We start from the raw sequence: 15,337 nt of genomic DNA, 5'->3' as shown, positions 1-15,337 counted from the left end.
ACCATGGAAAACAGTAGAACAAAAAATTCCCTCAACACAAACAGGGCGGGTAATTACTCATTCCCACCAGTCATACTAGAAAGCCCTTATAATATACAAACAGGAGAAAAAGTACTCAATAGAAATAGACCCAGAAACGACCATAAGTGATGGAATTAGGGTAGACATTGAAACAGCTGTTACAAAAAAACACTATGCTACACAGACTCAAGAAGGTAGAGTAAACCAGGAACGCACCGCTAGAAATGAAAAATAAAAAATATAAATATATATAAAAATATTTAAAAAGAACACAAATAGAATTACTAAATACAAGAAATACAATAGAAATGGAAAATAAACTGATGGAATTAAAAGCAGATTACACACTGCAAAAGAAAAGTAACAGTGAACTTGAAGACATAGCAATAGAAACTATCAAAATAAAATGAGAGAGAAAAAAGGGCAAGAAAAAAATAGTAACACAGCAGCTGTGATCTATAAGACAGTATCAAGCAGTCAAAAATACTTGTAACTGGAGTCCCAGAAAACAAGAAGGCAGATGGAGAGAATAGGAAAAAAAAAAAGTATTCAAAGTAATAATGGCCAATTTTTTTCCCAATCTGATTAAAATAAACTTAGAGATCCAAGAATCTCAATAAACCTAAAGCAGAAAAAAGATAAACCATTTCAAGGTACGTTATTATTCATGTGGTTAAAAATTAGTGAAAAATAGGAAAATCTTAAAAGCAGTGCAAAAAACAGAGAAACAAGGAGTGATATAACACTTTTCATCAGAATCTTCATTCCAGAAGATAATGGAGTGGCATCTTTTAAATACTAAATGAAAATAACTGTCAACCTAAAATTCTATTCCAAGTAAAATTATCTTTTAAAAATGAGGGAAAAATAAAGACTTTTTCAGACCAAAAAAATTCACTACAAGCAGAATTCACTACAAAATTCACTATGAAGAGAACTATACAACAAGAAATTAAAGAGTTCTTACAGAAGAAAAATGATACCAGATGAAAATATGAATAGACATCCAACAAATGAAAAGTGACAGAAATGGTTACTATGTGTGTAAAAGAAATTTGTCATTATTAATCTAAGATATACTAGAGTAAAAATATCAAAAACATTTTATGGGATTTATAACATATATAAAAACAAAACATAAGACAACAAAACTTAAAAGACTGGAGGAAATGGGCATGGAAGTATAGTGCTATAAAGTTTTTACACATTAGTATAATTCTATTGGATGTAGATAAACCAATAGTAAAGATAAAATCATAATACTTGACTAATCTCAAGAAAAGCAGACATAAAGAACACAGAAAAGAGGAAAACTATCAAGATGGTAGATTTAAACCCCACCATATCAATAATTACAGTAAGTGTAAATGCTCTAAGCACTCCCATTGAAACAGTTTGTCAAATTGGATTCAAAACAACCATAATAAAAGCAAACAAGGAAACAAAAAACAATAGAAAGACAACTAGGACATTTATTTAAAAATAAATAAATAAATAAACTTTTTTTTTTTTAAAGGGTCTTGCTCTATTGCCCAGGCTGGAATGCAGTGGTACAATCATAGCTCACTGCAGCCTGAAACTCCCGGGCTCAAGTGATCCTCCCATCTCAGATTCTCAAAGCACTGAGATTTACAAGTGTGAGCCACCACAGCCGGCCAAGAAACTCACTTTAAATATTAAGTCCCAGGAAGACTAAAAATGGAAAGAAAAAAAAAAAAAGGGAAAACATATGCCTTACAAACACTGGGACCAAAGAAAAGTACAAATGGCTACACTATTCTCAGACACAAAAGCCTGCAGAACAAGGAAGATAACCAGAGTTAGGAAGAGATGTATTTCATAACAACATTGTTTATTGGCAAGGCTGTAGGGAAGCAGACACTCTTATATACTGCTAGTGAGAATGCAAAGTGGTGTAACCATTATGGATAGGAACACAGGAACAGCTAGCAAAATTGTACATGCATTTACTCTTCTATTTCTAAGAATTGCTCCCAAAGACAACTGTCAAAAAACACAAAAGGCGCAAATACAAAGCTACTCACTGCAAGACTGTAATAACGAAAACAACCCAATGTCCATAAATTATGAACTGGTTAAATAAATTATGATACAGCCACATAATAAACGAGGACCTCTCTATATTTAAATGGGATAACTGCCAGTCCATGCCATTAAAGAGAAAAAAGGTGAAGAAAAGTGTATATAGTTTATCTTACTCATTTATCAAATGTGCGTACATATACATATGCAGACAGATATGTGCATGGAAGGGGGCTTTTTTTTTTTTTTAATCTATGGGCAAGAAAGGCAATAGGTTAGAGGTTTGACGAACAGATGCTAGACTTCTGAAATTTACCTTGCTTCCTTTAGATATTTTTAAAGCCATTTAACAGTTCATATAATTAAAAAATACATTAAATTTTAAAAGAGCAACCTTTCAAAAAGAATGAAACAAATGAACAAGGGTATGTATCCATGTGATAGCATAACCACCCAAAGAATAATTATTCCAAATAGCTTTAAAACAGGAATTTGACTGCAGATCTCTAATATGATACACACCAAATAAAAAAGAGAACTAACTAAAAAAGTAAACGACTACTTTTAGGAATCATATTGGTGGTGCTACTGCTACTATGAGACTGCTATGGACATATTATGGGATAAAGCAATTGAGTTATTATGTAATATTACAGGGTTATTATCCTGTGCTATGAGGGGAAAAAAGAGATACAAATGTAAAATTGAAGTTCAGTAAAAACCATGTAATCCTAAATTTGAATTGGAAGAATCGGTATAAACAAACATGAATTTCATCTTTCAAAAAAGCTATGTCTACTGAATTATCATAGAGTCATGATTTATACATTAGCAATTAGTACCCACAGGACTTGTGTTGTGATTTCTTAATACCATTCCCATTAAAGGGAACCAGAGCCCCTCGGAGAATTGGCCAATTCCAGGTCTGGGGCAGAACAAGTACAAGACGGTCCTAGAATATCTTGTTATACAAGATAGCAAAGAAATTACAGAGATTATTGGGATTGTTCCAAAGGACTCATGGACTAACCTGAAGAGGCTTCCAAGATTTTACACAGGATAATCTGGGCATCAAAGCATGCGATCACTATAACTGACTGAAACACAAATACGTGTAAACTCATTATGATTTTTTTAAAAACAACACTCAACTGGTCACCTCTGGAGTACACTAGTCCTCTTTATTTTGAATATTACTAAATTACATTCAAAAAATCAAGCATTTATCCTGCCTTTCCTAAACAAATACAATACTGGGAAACCAAAGAATCGATAAGAATTTCCTTTTTACAAAAGCATTCAGCTAGGAAGTGAAGAAGAATGACAATAAGAATATCAAGACTGATTACTAATATCAACAGCTGCAAACATCATAGAGAGATGGCCAGCTATTATGAGCCTCCTGACAGGAAAGCATATCAATCTTATAAAATAGTCCTGTAAAAATAGAAAAGTTGAACCAGAATCCAATCAGGTCTCTGGATTCAATCACCATTTTAGAAAAAATAAAGAAATATGGCCAGGCACAGTGGCTCACACCTGTAATCCCAGAACTGTGGAAGGCTGAGGTGGACAGATTGCTGGAGCCCAAGAGTTTGAGACCAGACTGGGCAACAAGGTGAAACTCTGTCTCTACAAACCAACATAAAAATAAGGCAGGCATGGTAACATGTGCCTGTAGTCCCAGCTACTCATGAGGCTGGGTGGGAGGACTGCTTGAACCAGGAGGTCGAGGCTGCAGTGAGCTGTGATCGCACCACCGCACTCTAGCCTGGGCAACAGAGCAAGACCCTGTCGCAAAAAATCAAAACAAACAACAAAGAACAACCTATCAAATTATGTCTAAGGGATACAATTAGCAAAAATCAGTCTATGGATAACCCTTGAAGAGAAACAACCTGATTCCTACTGCAAGCAGAGTGAGAGCTGGAGAGAAAGCCCACAAGAAACAAGATACTTAAAAGACACAGCAACCAATCACAATGTATAAATCTTACTTGCATCCTGAATCAAACAAACCATTTTTGAGGAGGAAGGATGGCTTGAGCCCAGGAATTTGAGACCAGTCTGGGCAACATAATGAGAGACTCTATCTCTACAAAAAGTTAAAAAAAAAAAAAAAAAAAAAAAAAAAAAAGTAGCCGGGTGTGGTGTCTGTGGTTCCAACTACTAAGAGGCTGAGGTGGGAGGGTCACATGAGCCCAGTCACTTCAAGGCCACAGTGAGCTACAATCTCACTACTGCACTCCAGCCTAGGCAACAGCACGAGACCCTGACACAAACAACAACAACAACAAAAACACATTTTTTTAGAAAACCAACTGGATATTAAGTTATTAGTGTTAACTGTGTTTGGGATAAAGATATATAGATGAAATAACAATATCTGGGATTTGCCTTCAAATATAAGAGGAACAAGGGAGTGTGTGGAGGCACAGAAAAAATAAAGCTGGCTGTAAGTTTATTCATTGTTAAGGCTGGTTGGTGAATACATGGGGATTTGTGTTCTCTATTTCTGTGTATGCTTGAAATTTTCAATAATAAAACTTGGAGAAAAAAATAGTGTAACTAAAACACTAGTCTTTTAGTCTATGTTTTGTGGTTTCTTTGTGAAATAAAAGATTATTATTCTGTGGTTACTTCAGTAACTAAACTTCATAGACAAGATCTATCTTCTCACTTGATAATGCAAACACCTATAATCTTTCCCCAATAATCAAGAGAAAAATTATTGTTCACACTAGCAGCAACTTTAGCTGAGACTGTTAAAGATAGTTATGTGAAATTTTAGCTCATCCAATGTTTTACATACTCAGTTACTTTAACAGAAAACAAACTGAAACAATGAACACCAAAAAAAAAAAAAATCTTAAGAATTCTGCAGTACTAAGTCAATGAAAATAAATAACCACCCATGCTGACTGCTTTTGCTATTAAAATGAATTTCTTATTCCCTCATTAAATTGACTTTCTTCCTTCAAGTTTTTTCCTTGATAACAATCATACCAACATAGAAAATGAAAAATACATTCAAACTGAAAAATACATGAAAACCCTGAAGAAAAAACTCAGCATTTCACTACCCTGAAACAATACTGTCAACATTTTGATGAACACTCCTAAAATTTCTCTAGACATATTATTATACAGACATTAATAAGTGAGGATATAAAATACACAGTACTTCGAAACATTGTTTTTTAAACCAACAATGTGTGTAGAACCTCATTTGTCAAATATTGCTAAGCATTATTCTTTTTACCAGTCACATAGCTCTTAGTGCATGTATAGTATATGGCTATACCAAAACTAATCTCATACTGATAAGCATTTTAGATTTAAAAGTTTTTATAAACACCTTAACCACAATACCATGAATATCCCTGTGCTGGCTGTTTACATACTGTCTCTGAGCTTTAAACCTACCCTTTCATAATCTGCTCAGAGATCCTGAAGCTGTAAATCTGCAAAGAGCTGGTTTCCTATTAATTTCTTCCACTACAAGGCACTAGAGCTTCTTAAGGCATTCTGAGCAGTAGTTTCACTGCTCCCCAGCAATAGCCAGGCCACACCATACTTTGGCAGTGTGTTGGGTGAAACTGGCAGGGTTCCTCCACCTCTTAACACTACTTCTTCCCAATTATCCCACCAGCTCTAGAGCTACTAGCTGCTTCCAGCAATTTGTATCTCTGGATTACCAATGCAACTTTTTTCTCTTTTGTCCTTTAAACATCTGTATTAATTTGTTTAAAATACAGTCATGCCTCACTTAACAATAGGGATACATTCTGAGAAACGCATCACTGGATGATTTCATTGTTGTGAGAACATCAATAGAGTATACTTACTAGATGGTATAGCCTACTACACACCTAGTCTATATGGTATGACCTATTGCTCCTAGACTACAAACTTGTACAACATGCTACTGTACTGAATACTATATGCAATTATAACACAGTGGTAAATATTTGTATATCTAAACATAGAAAAGGCACTGAAAAAATATGGTATCAAAGATAAAAGTTGTACCGCTGTATAGTGCAGTTCCATTATAATCTTACAAGACCACCATATGTATCTGGTCTATCATTAACCAACATACCATTACGCAGTACGTGACTTTATACCTAGTATAGTTTGTTTCTCTGACTGAACCCTGAACTATATGATAGATTATGTGCACATCTTTTCTAATTATCTCTGGGATAAGTTCCTGAAAGTGCAGAGTCAAAAACTATACACATTTTAAGTTTGCATATATTACCACATTACAAACCTAGAAGCATAGCATCATTTTATACTCCCAAGAGAGCATTGTTGGAATGCTAACACTGGTTGCATCACATAATTGCTTTTATTTGTATTTCCTTGATTACATAAGCATCTTTTCATGATTTCGAAGGCTGACAGGACTTCCTGCTTATAAACTTCCTGTTCATTCTCTTTGCTAGTATTCTATGAGGCTTATATTTGTTATTCCTTCATTAAGAATCTTTATATAATACATTGCAGCTGGGCACGGTGGCTCATGCCTGTAATCCCAACACTTTGGGAGGCCAACGCGGTCAGATCACTTAAGGCCAGGAGATCGAAACCAGCCCGGCCCACATGGCAAAATCTGGTCTCTACTAAAAATACAAACAAAAAAATTGCCAGGGATGGTGGCACATGCCTGTAATCCCAGCTATTCAGGTGGCTGAGGCACAAAAATTGCTTGAACCTGGGAGGCAGAGGTGCAGTGAGCCAAGAGATCATGCCACTACACTCCAGCCTGGGAGACAGAGTAAAACCCTGTCTCAAAAAGAAAAAAAAAAAAAAAAAGAGTCTTTATACATTTATACATTACAGGTATTAACCTTTTCTAATTAATATTTACTGAAAATAGTCCTCCAGTATATAATTTGTGTTTCCAACTTATTTCATGATTTTGGCTTTTATCTAAATAGTGGTTCCTCACCTCCACTAAAATATAAAGCAGAGACTTAGCCTGTCCTCTTTATTACAATATCCTCAACACCTAGAACAGTACCATACACCTAGAACCATACCATACATGGTGGGGCAGGGGTTGGGGGTGGGGGGTAACCCATAGATATCTTTTGCAACAAATGAATTTTAACAAAATAATACAATCCAGGCCAGGCACGGTGGCTCATGCCTGTAATCCCAACACTTTGGGAGGCCAAGCTAGACAGATCACCTGAGCCCAGGAGATCAAGACCAGCGTGGGCAACATGGCAAAACCCTGTCTCAACAAAAAATACAAAATTTAGACATGCATGGTGGCATGTGTCTGTAGACACAAGTACTTGGGAGGCTGAGGTCGGGGAACTGATTGAGCCCCGGAAGCTGAGGCTGCAGTGAGCCATGATTGAGCCACTGCACTCCAGTCTGGGTGACAGAGCAAGACCCTTTCTCAACAAAACAATAATAGTAATAATAATGATAATCCAATCCCTCAGTATTTCATTCACGACTTTGGTATTAGTGTCCCTTCCTCTACAAACAAGGAAGTTATAAAAATATACCAGTTACCTAGTAATTTGATTAATCCATGTTATATACTTAAAGCAAATCCATGCTATATACTTAAAATAATGCAAGAATTTGTCTTTGATTCTTCTGGAATATATGTAAAATCAAAGTAAACAGTCTATTTTCCTTTCAAAACTGCTTGTTAATTATTTACTAGGTAACCTAACTTTTCCTGGCCAATTTATTTGCTAAACATTATATCCCCCCCCCATCCACCATTATTACAGCATTGCAAATTTCTTGTATACTTTACTTCTAGGTCTTCTGATGTTTACTCCCATAATAATGTAAATGACTGTTGGTTATATAAGAAAAATTTTGGATTTTTACATACTTATTTTGGCTACTCCATTTTGAGTAGTTTTTCGGTTGATTCTCCTGGATTTTCCAAGAAAAATGAAAGCCTCTTCCTTTCCCACACTTGTATTTCTTATTTTATATTCTTACATAATTACACCAGTTAATGCTTCCAAAACAATGTTAAACAATAGCAGAGACAGTGTGGTTTCTCATCTTGTTCCTGCTTTTACCGGGAATGCTACTGGTGTTTTACATGATGCTGCCTATTGGTTTGAGAGAGATTAATTATGTTATGAAGGTACTGATTCCTATCTTATTAGATTTAATTAGAAACAGACTGATTTTTTTGGCCAGGTGCAGTGGCTCATGCCTGTAATCCCAGTACTTTGAGAGGCCAAGGCAGGTGGATCACAAGATCAGATCGGGACCATCCTGGCTAACACAGTGAAACCGTATCTCTACTAAAAATACAAAAAATTAGCCGGGCATGGTGGTGAGCACCTGTAGTCCCAGCTATTCAGGAGGCTGAGGCAGGAGAATGGCCTGAACCCAGGAGGCAGAGCTTGGAGTAAACCGAGATCGCGCCACTCCACTCCAGCCTGGGCAACAGAGCGAGACTCCGTCTCAAAAAAAAAAAAAAAAAAAAAAAAAAGCCCTTTCAGCATCTATAAAAAATGATCTATTGTGTACCCTTTTCCCTACTTATATAATAAACTGTAAACATAAACAGTAGGCTTATTAATATTATACCAACCCTCTCTGTACACTCCTAAAATTAACCATGTCTGGCCACAATATATTCTCATTTTATTATTTAAATTATCTTTTTACTAATATCTTACTTATACAAAAATCACATATTAGTAAGATTTGTGTTAGGGTTTTCTTAGGGGGTGGGGGGATATCTTTTACTAGGTTTTAGTATTCATGTTAGTTATCCTGGCTGTAAAGAAAATAAGTGCTTTCTTTTCTATACTCTGAACAATTAAAAGAATTAGAATTCCTGGTTTCTTATACATTTGAAATATCTCCCTCAAGACACAACTTACACTGGTGCTTTTATTAGAGAATAACGTTTCAATTTCTTTTATACCTACAGTCTGTTTGGTTTTTGTCTTTTCTCGTCTTGAACTTACTTACATCATTCTTAAAAATCCAGGTTTTCAAATATATTTACATAGCCATATCCAAAAGTTAAATAATTAGAGTAAAATGATAGGCAAAGACAAATCAGAGATACACAAACAAAAAGGAAACAAAATCCAGAGTTAGAGGGCATAAACAAAACTGAATTCCAGAGGGAAAAGCATACAACTATGTAGACAGGGTAACCACACGATTAAAAAAAGGGTGGTACGTTTACTGAGTCCTGTACACTTAAGAATATCCTTCATCTGCCCCTACTTAAAATTAACTAGGACTACCTAGGAAATTCTTTAGTTATACTGTTTCTTCCATCAGAGCTCTCCAGCTGTTGAATCATTAACTTCAGAAATTGTATGTGGTTTGCCGGGCGCGGTAGCTCAAGCCTGTAATCCCGGCACTTCGGGAGGCCGAGATGGGCGGATCACGAGGTCAGGATATCGAGACCATCCTGGCTAACACTGTGAAACCCCGTCTCTACTAAAAATACAAAAAAAAATTAGCCGGGCGTGGTGGCAGGCGCCTGTAGTCCCAGCTACACGGGAGGCTGAGGCAGGAGAATGGCGTGAACCCAGGAAACGGAGCTTGCAGTGAGTGGAGATCGCGCCACTGCACTCCAGCCTGGGCGACACAGCAAGACTCCGTCTCAAAAAAAAAAAGAAATTGTATGTGGTTTGAAAAGAAGTCAGCCAGCTTCATTATCTTCCACTGCACTGACCTAACTAGTTTTTCTTGATATTTGCAAGATCACCTTTGCAATCCCTGATAATTTAGCAAACTGCACCAGTATATTTTCCAAAAATGAGTCTTCATCTCCAGATTCATATTTTCAATCATTCAAAACAAATTTATTATTATTCTCTTTAATATTTTCCATTTCCCATTATTCTACTATCTTCTCCATAGACGTCAATTACGGTTTTTCACTATCTGCAATTCATTCTCTTTAACTCCATTTTTTCTGTCCAATTTCTCCATATTCTATGCAGATTTCCTCAAGCCAAATCTCTAGCTCACTGATTCCATCTTCCATATTGTTTACTCTGCTCCTTGCTACTTATATTAAATTATATTCTATAATCAATATCCTTAGCCCTTTTTCATGTATTATCTCATTTTTGTTATCTTTTTTCTCCTCATGTAATTTGCTGTTTACCTTCCTTGGCAGCTTAAATGACTAAGACTTTCTTTTGATACTAGAAAAATTCGATTCTAAATATTGCTTATCAGTTACTTTGGAATGCTAAGATCATTACATAGGTTTTGTGTTTGTTAACTTGCTTATCTGTATTCTGTTAATTCATCTTCAAGTAAGAAAAATTCTCTGGCTTTGCTATTTAAACAAACGTATAGTTAGCATCTCCCGGATGACTGAACACTTCTCTTAAAAAATTAACGTAAAAGCTCCCAACTCAGGCTGCAGTTGCTTCATCACCTGGCTAACTAGCATAGGAATTAAAGTTAGGACTAAAGGTAGTAAGTCCTTTTTCTCTGTGTAATTTATCTCCAAATTTGTTAAAACTGTTACAAGGATAAGAACCAGTCACTGGAGCTATGGGTACATCACATGCTGTGATAGGATCCTCAGTTTTGGCACATCTAAATACTTTTAGGAAAGTCAGACTCCTGAGAGACAAGCTGAGTCACAATGGAACTCATATAACTCATCGTTATGGAACCCCATAACTCATCATCATTTTTCATTTAATGGGTCAAGCGTATAACTGTTTTCTGCTCCCGTAAAGTCGGTCAAAAGATATTTCCTTCATGATTTTCCTTAGTCTTACCTCATCACTAAACTTTGCTCTTCCTGGTAAACAGGTTGACCTAAAGAAAAATACTATGACCACAAAGCCTCTCCTTTAGTCCTAGTACAGCTAAAATCAGGTTCTCTTTCTTTCTCTTAAAGTGTGTCCATACAACAATATCCTCCCTCTAAATTAGCAAATAATAGGACACTTACAGTACACTGCCAATACATATCCCTTGTCAGTCTTCTCACATTCAGTACAGTCTTAATGGCACATCTGGTGCCAATTCTGTCCAGTTTGTGGTAGCTTTATTAGATACATTTTTCTTTAGGTTCTTTTTAATTATTTTGATGAATTCAAGAGAAGACAGTTTAATCAACAGTCTCTTAACTGTATTATTTTTCCTCAAAATCAACTCACCCAATTTAATAAAACATTAAATCTACATATATAGTTTATCTCCTGGAAGAAATTATTATGAGTTATTTCATCAAGAACAGTGTGTGCACACTGTAGGAATTCAGTATCAGCTGAGTTAATTCTCCTCATGAGAAGTATCTGAAATATATTCAGTATATAAATCAAATAATTTTAAATACTTCAGTTCCACAGTAAAGCAATACATTTTAAAATGTCCCATGTACATTTCAAATTGTCCACCTTTTGACCCTGTTCTTGTGGTTCTACAAATATATCAAACCATGTTTCTTTAAAATATAAAAGTTACTAGGAAAAACAATCTAGAATGAAAATAATAAAACCTCCAGGGAATAAGCCAAACTTGAACTCTGTCAATGCTCTAATTAGAAAAGAAACTGCGGTAATGGGTATCACACCACAGGCATTGGAGCCAAACAGGCCTAAATTCAAATCCTGGCTCTGTCACTTGCTAGCTATATGACCTGGGTCCATTTACCTCTGAACATTAGATTCCTCATTTGGAAAACCAGGATAATAACTGAACTTCTGAAGGCCGGGCGCGGTGGCTCAAGCCTGTAATCCCAGCACTTTGGGAGGCCGAGACGGGTGGATCACGAGGTCAGGAGATCGAGACCATCCTGGCTAACCCGGTGAAACCCCGTCTCTAGTAAAAAATACAAAAAAATAGCCGGGCGAGGTGGCGGGTGCCTGTAGTCCCAGCTACTCGGGAGGCTGAGGCAGGAGAATGGCGTAAACCCGGGAGGCGGAGCTTGCAGTGAGCCGAGATCCGGCCACTGCACTCCAGTCTCCGCGACAGAGCAAGACTCCGTCTCAAAAAAAAAAAAAAAATAACTGCACTTCACTGAATTGTCACAATGTTTAAATGAGACAGTATAATAGGTGGACATTCAGCAAATGGTATACAGCTGTGTATAGTTTATACATAATGTGTATGTATAGGTATTACATATGTCTGTGCGAGAAATACACATACATAAAACCAAACTCATCTCTGATCTGACTAGGAGAGCCACAGCAGCATCCAAAGGGAAGCTTATGTTCTGGGATTACTTAAAAATTAGAAGTCAGGGCCGGGCGCGGAAGCTGATGCCTGTAATCCCAGCACTTTGGGAGGCCAAAGCAGACAGATCACTTGAGGCCAGGAGTTGGAGACCAGCCTGGCCAACATGGTGAAGCCCTGTCTCTATTAAAAATACAAAAATTAGCCAGGTGTGGCAGCGCATGCCTGTAATTCCAGCTACTCGGGAGGCTGAGGCAGGAGAATCACCTGAACCTGGGAGGTAGAAGCTGCAGTGAGCCAAGATTGCGCCACAGCACTCTAACCTAGGTAACAGAGTAAGATTCCGTCTCAAAAAAACAAACAAAAAAAAAATTAAGAAGTCAGTTCCAAACAATAAGGTTTCTTACTCTTGCCAGAGAGACTACTGTTATAAAATTTTAATATGTTTCTATTACCATTTAAATAATTGCCGGCCAGGCACAGTGGCTCACGCCTGTAATCACAGCACTTTGGGAGGCTGAGGCAGGCAGATCACCTGAGGTCAGGAGTTCAAGACCAACCTGGCCAAAATGGCAAAACCCCATCTCTACTTTACAAAAAATTAGCCGGCCGTTGTGGCGGGTGCCTGTAATCCCAGCTACTCAGGAGGCTGAGGCAGGAGAATCGCTTGAACCCAGGAGGCGAAGGTTGCAGTGAGCTGAGATCACACCACACTACACTCCCAGCGTGGGCAACAGAGTGAGGCTCCATCTCAAAAAAAAAAAGAAAATAATAATAATGCCTTGGTTCTATTTATCAGCAGTTTCTAGAATTAAGTACACATGAACAGAAAGGAATAACAAAAATTATACCTGAAACTCTTAATTGCAAGCTAGCTTTACTCCCAGTCTCTTTCTAAGGAAAAGACCCAGGGGCAATTCTTCTCCACAAAAACCATGGTACCCCAATCACAACTAACCGACTCACGGGTAAGCCAGAAGTGATGAGGTAGAGGTGAAAGCAACCACCTATGACTACGCCAGTATCAGAACCACCTATTCCATATTCTCTCCAAGAACTAGAAGAGATACACATAGAGAAGCAGTGACATGTAAGAAATGAAGATTTATTCTTCTGATTATAAAATCTTGAACTATGATTATCCCAGGATAACAGCTCAATTTGCAATTATGAGAAATACTGGAACACAGAAAAAATTGCACTGCTGTTAAATATTCCATGCTTCTCTACTTCCTTGTGTCAATTAAAGCCCTGCTTCTGAAATTTGTTTGTTTGTTTCAGTACCCTAAATCACAGAGGAAACTGAAGAATATTATAGACAGTCCTGATGAAATTCCTTTGAAATTTCCCATCATACCTTAAATTCATATGAATTGTTTATTCTATGCCATAATATACCAGGGATTATCAAACTGATATATCAGAAAAATATGCCATGTTTATCCCCCAAGTTCACGCATCTTCTAAAATACCAATCAATGCTTACTCCCATGAAAGGAGAATCTAAACTGAACATTACAGACTTAAGATAACCTAGACAGTTTTTCCTCAAAACTTGAAAGATTCCAATTATTACATAAATCAAGAAATAATTACGTTTCTGATGTCCAGAATATTTATCAAAATAAACTCAACTCACGATCTGATGTGTGGAAAATCCTCTTCAATTCTGCTTCCTGTGTTTTTGAAAATTTGTAATGCAGCTTCTGCTACTTTTTCATCATCCATTTTCAGACAAGCCAGTAATGATTCAAATGTTTCAGCAGAATGAAATGAGATGGGATGTGTAAATGAGAGTACCTATAAAATGAATCATAAAAATGATTTGTAAAATTTTTTCATCTTTGTAATACAAATCCAAAATATTACATATTAGAAATACTATAAATCAAAATCATAAAAAAAGTTATGTTAACCAAAATCTGAGAGCACTATAAACAAAATTTAAAACATACTCAACTATGTAATGGAAATGTTCCTCTGTAGGAAGACTGTATGATATAATGAAGTAATTTCTTCCAAAATTAAATTACATATTAATATAATTTTAGTCAAAATAATTTGGATTTTGATTATTGTTCAGGTTTTTTGGTGGAGAATGAGAGGAGAAAAGGGGACATGAAGAGAGAATTTAACAAAACATCTCTCATCTTCCCAATAAACATCATTAGCAGAGACTGAGTAAGAACAGAATAAACTAGGGAAAGGGGTAAAACACTGACAAGATAGTAAAGAAGTCTATAAAGTTCCAATAACCAAATCACAATGGTACGAACATTAGAATAATCATGAAACAAAAAATATAAGGCAGTAAGTAGACTCTAGAATATATAAAAAATTAGATTATATAAATTGTAAGAGATTACAAAGAGGTCAACAGAAAATAAATAGTCCTGAGAAAACTGAATAGCTACTGGGAGAAAATCAAATTAGGCCCCCCGCCCCCACAACACACTTTCAAAATAAATTTCAGATGGGTTGTGTTTAAGATTTAAAAAAACAAAAACAACAAAAACCCTCTGGACAAGACAGGGTTTTTTTAAGCATAAAATAAACAAAAGGAATCAAATGTGGAATGTAAAAAAAAACAGCATGCAGCAGAAAAATATACTAAGTATAATGCCACATTTATGTTTCTAAAATAATCAAAATAAGCAACATGTTATTTAGAGATACATACATAGATGATAAAACCATAAAGAATATTGAAAGAATAATAAATCCAAAATTCAGGACAATGATACCTGGTGAGGGGACGTGAGTAGGCAAGAAAAAAGACTACTCAGGGAACTTGAACAATATTTTTAATATTCAATTTAATGTGACACTCTATCTACTTTTCACTTGTATTCACTTGGTTACTACATATTGACTTTTCACCTGTATTCACTTGGTTACTATATTTTACAATTTACATATAAGAGAATATATGTTTATACATATATCAAATATGTACCAAGAAAAAGCAAAGGAAATACAAAGCTCATTTAAATCAGCTAAAAAAAAAACCACAAAAGACAGAGATGTCAGTAGATGTATGAACAAAGGATAAAAATGGTGAATTTACCATAGGGAAAACACAAATGATTAACATGTGGAT

At 36.0% G+C, this 15,337-nt stretch overlaps 1 protein-coding gene across 8 annotated transcripts in view; it reads right to left on the bottom strand.

Moving 5' to 3' along the window:
* PDS5B (PDS5 cohesin associated factor B) overlaps positions 1-15,337 on the bottom strand; it is a 189,311-nt gene that overhangs the window by 56,372 nt on the left and 117,602 nt on the right. For all 8 annotated transcript variants that reach the window (XM_015120857.3, XM_015120858.3, XM_015120861.3 and 5 more), the window contains exon 19: positions 13,877-14,037. In XM_015120857.3, coding sequence (XP_014976343.1) covers positions 13,877-14,037 — 161 coding nt within the window. The remainder of the gene's footprint in view (positions 1-13,876; positions 14,038-15,337) is intronic.

The sequence above is a fragment of the Macaca mulatta genome, chromosome 17 (genome assembly GCF_049350105.2).
Source record: "Macaca mulatta isolate MMU2019108-1 chromosome 17, T2T-MMU8v2.0, whole genome shotgun sequence".
NCBI lineage: Eukaryota > Metazoa > Chordata > Mammalia > Primates > Cercopithecidae > Macaca > Macaca mulatta.
The sequence above is the reverse complement of the archived record's forward strand: the minus strand, read 5'-3'. Positions and strand labels throughout refer to the sequence as shown.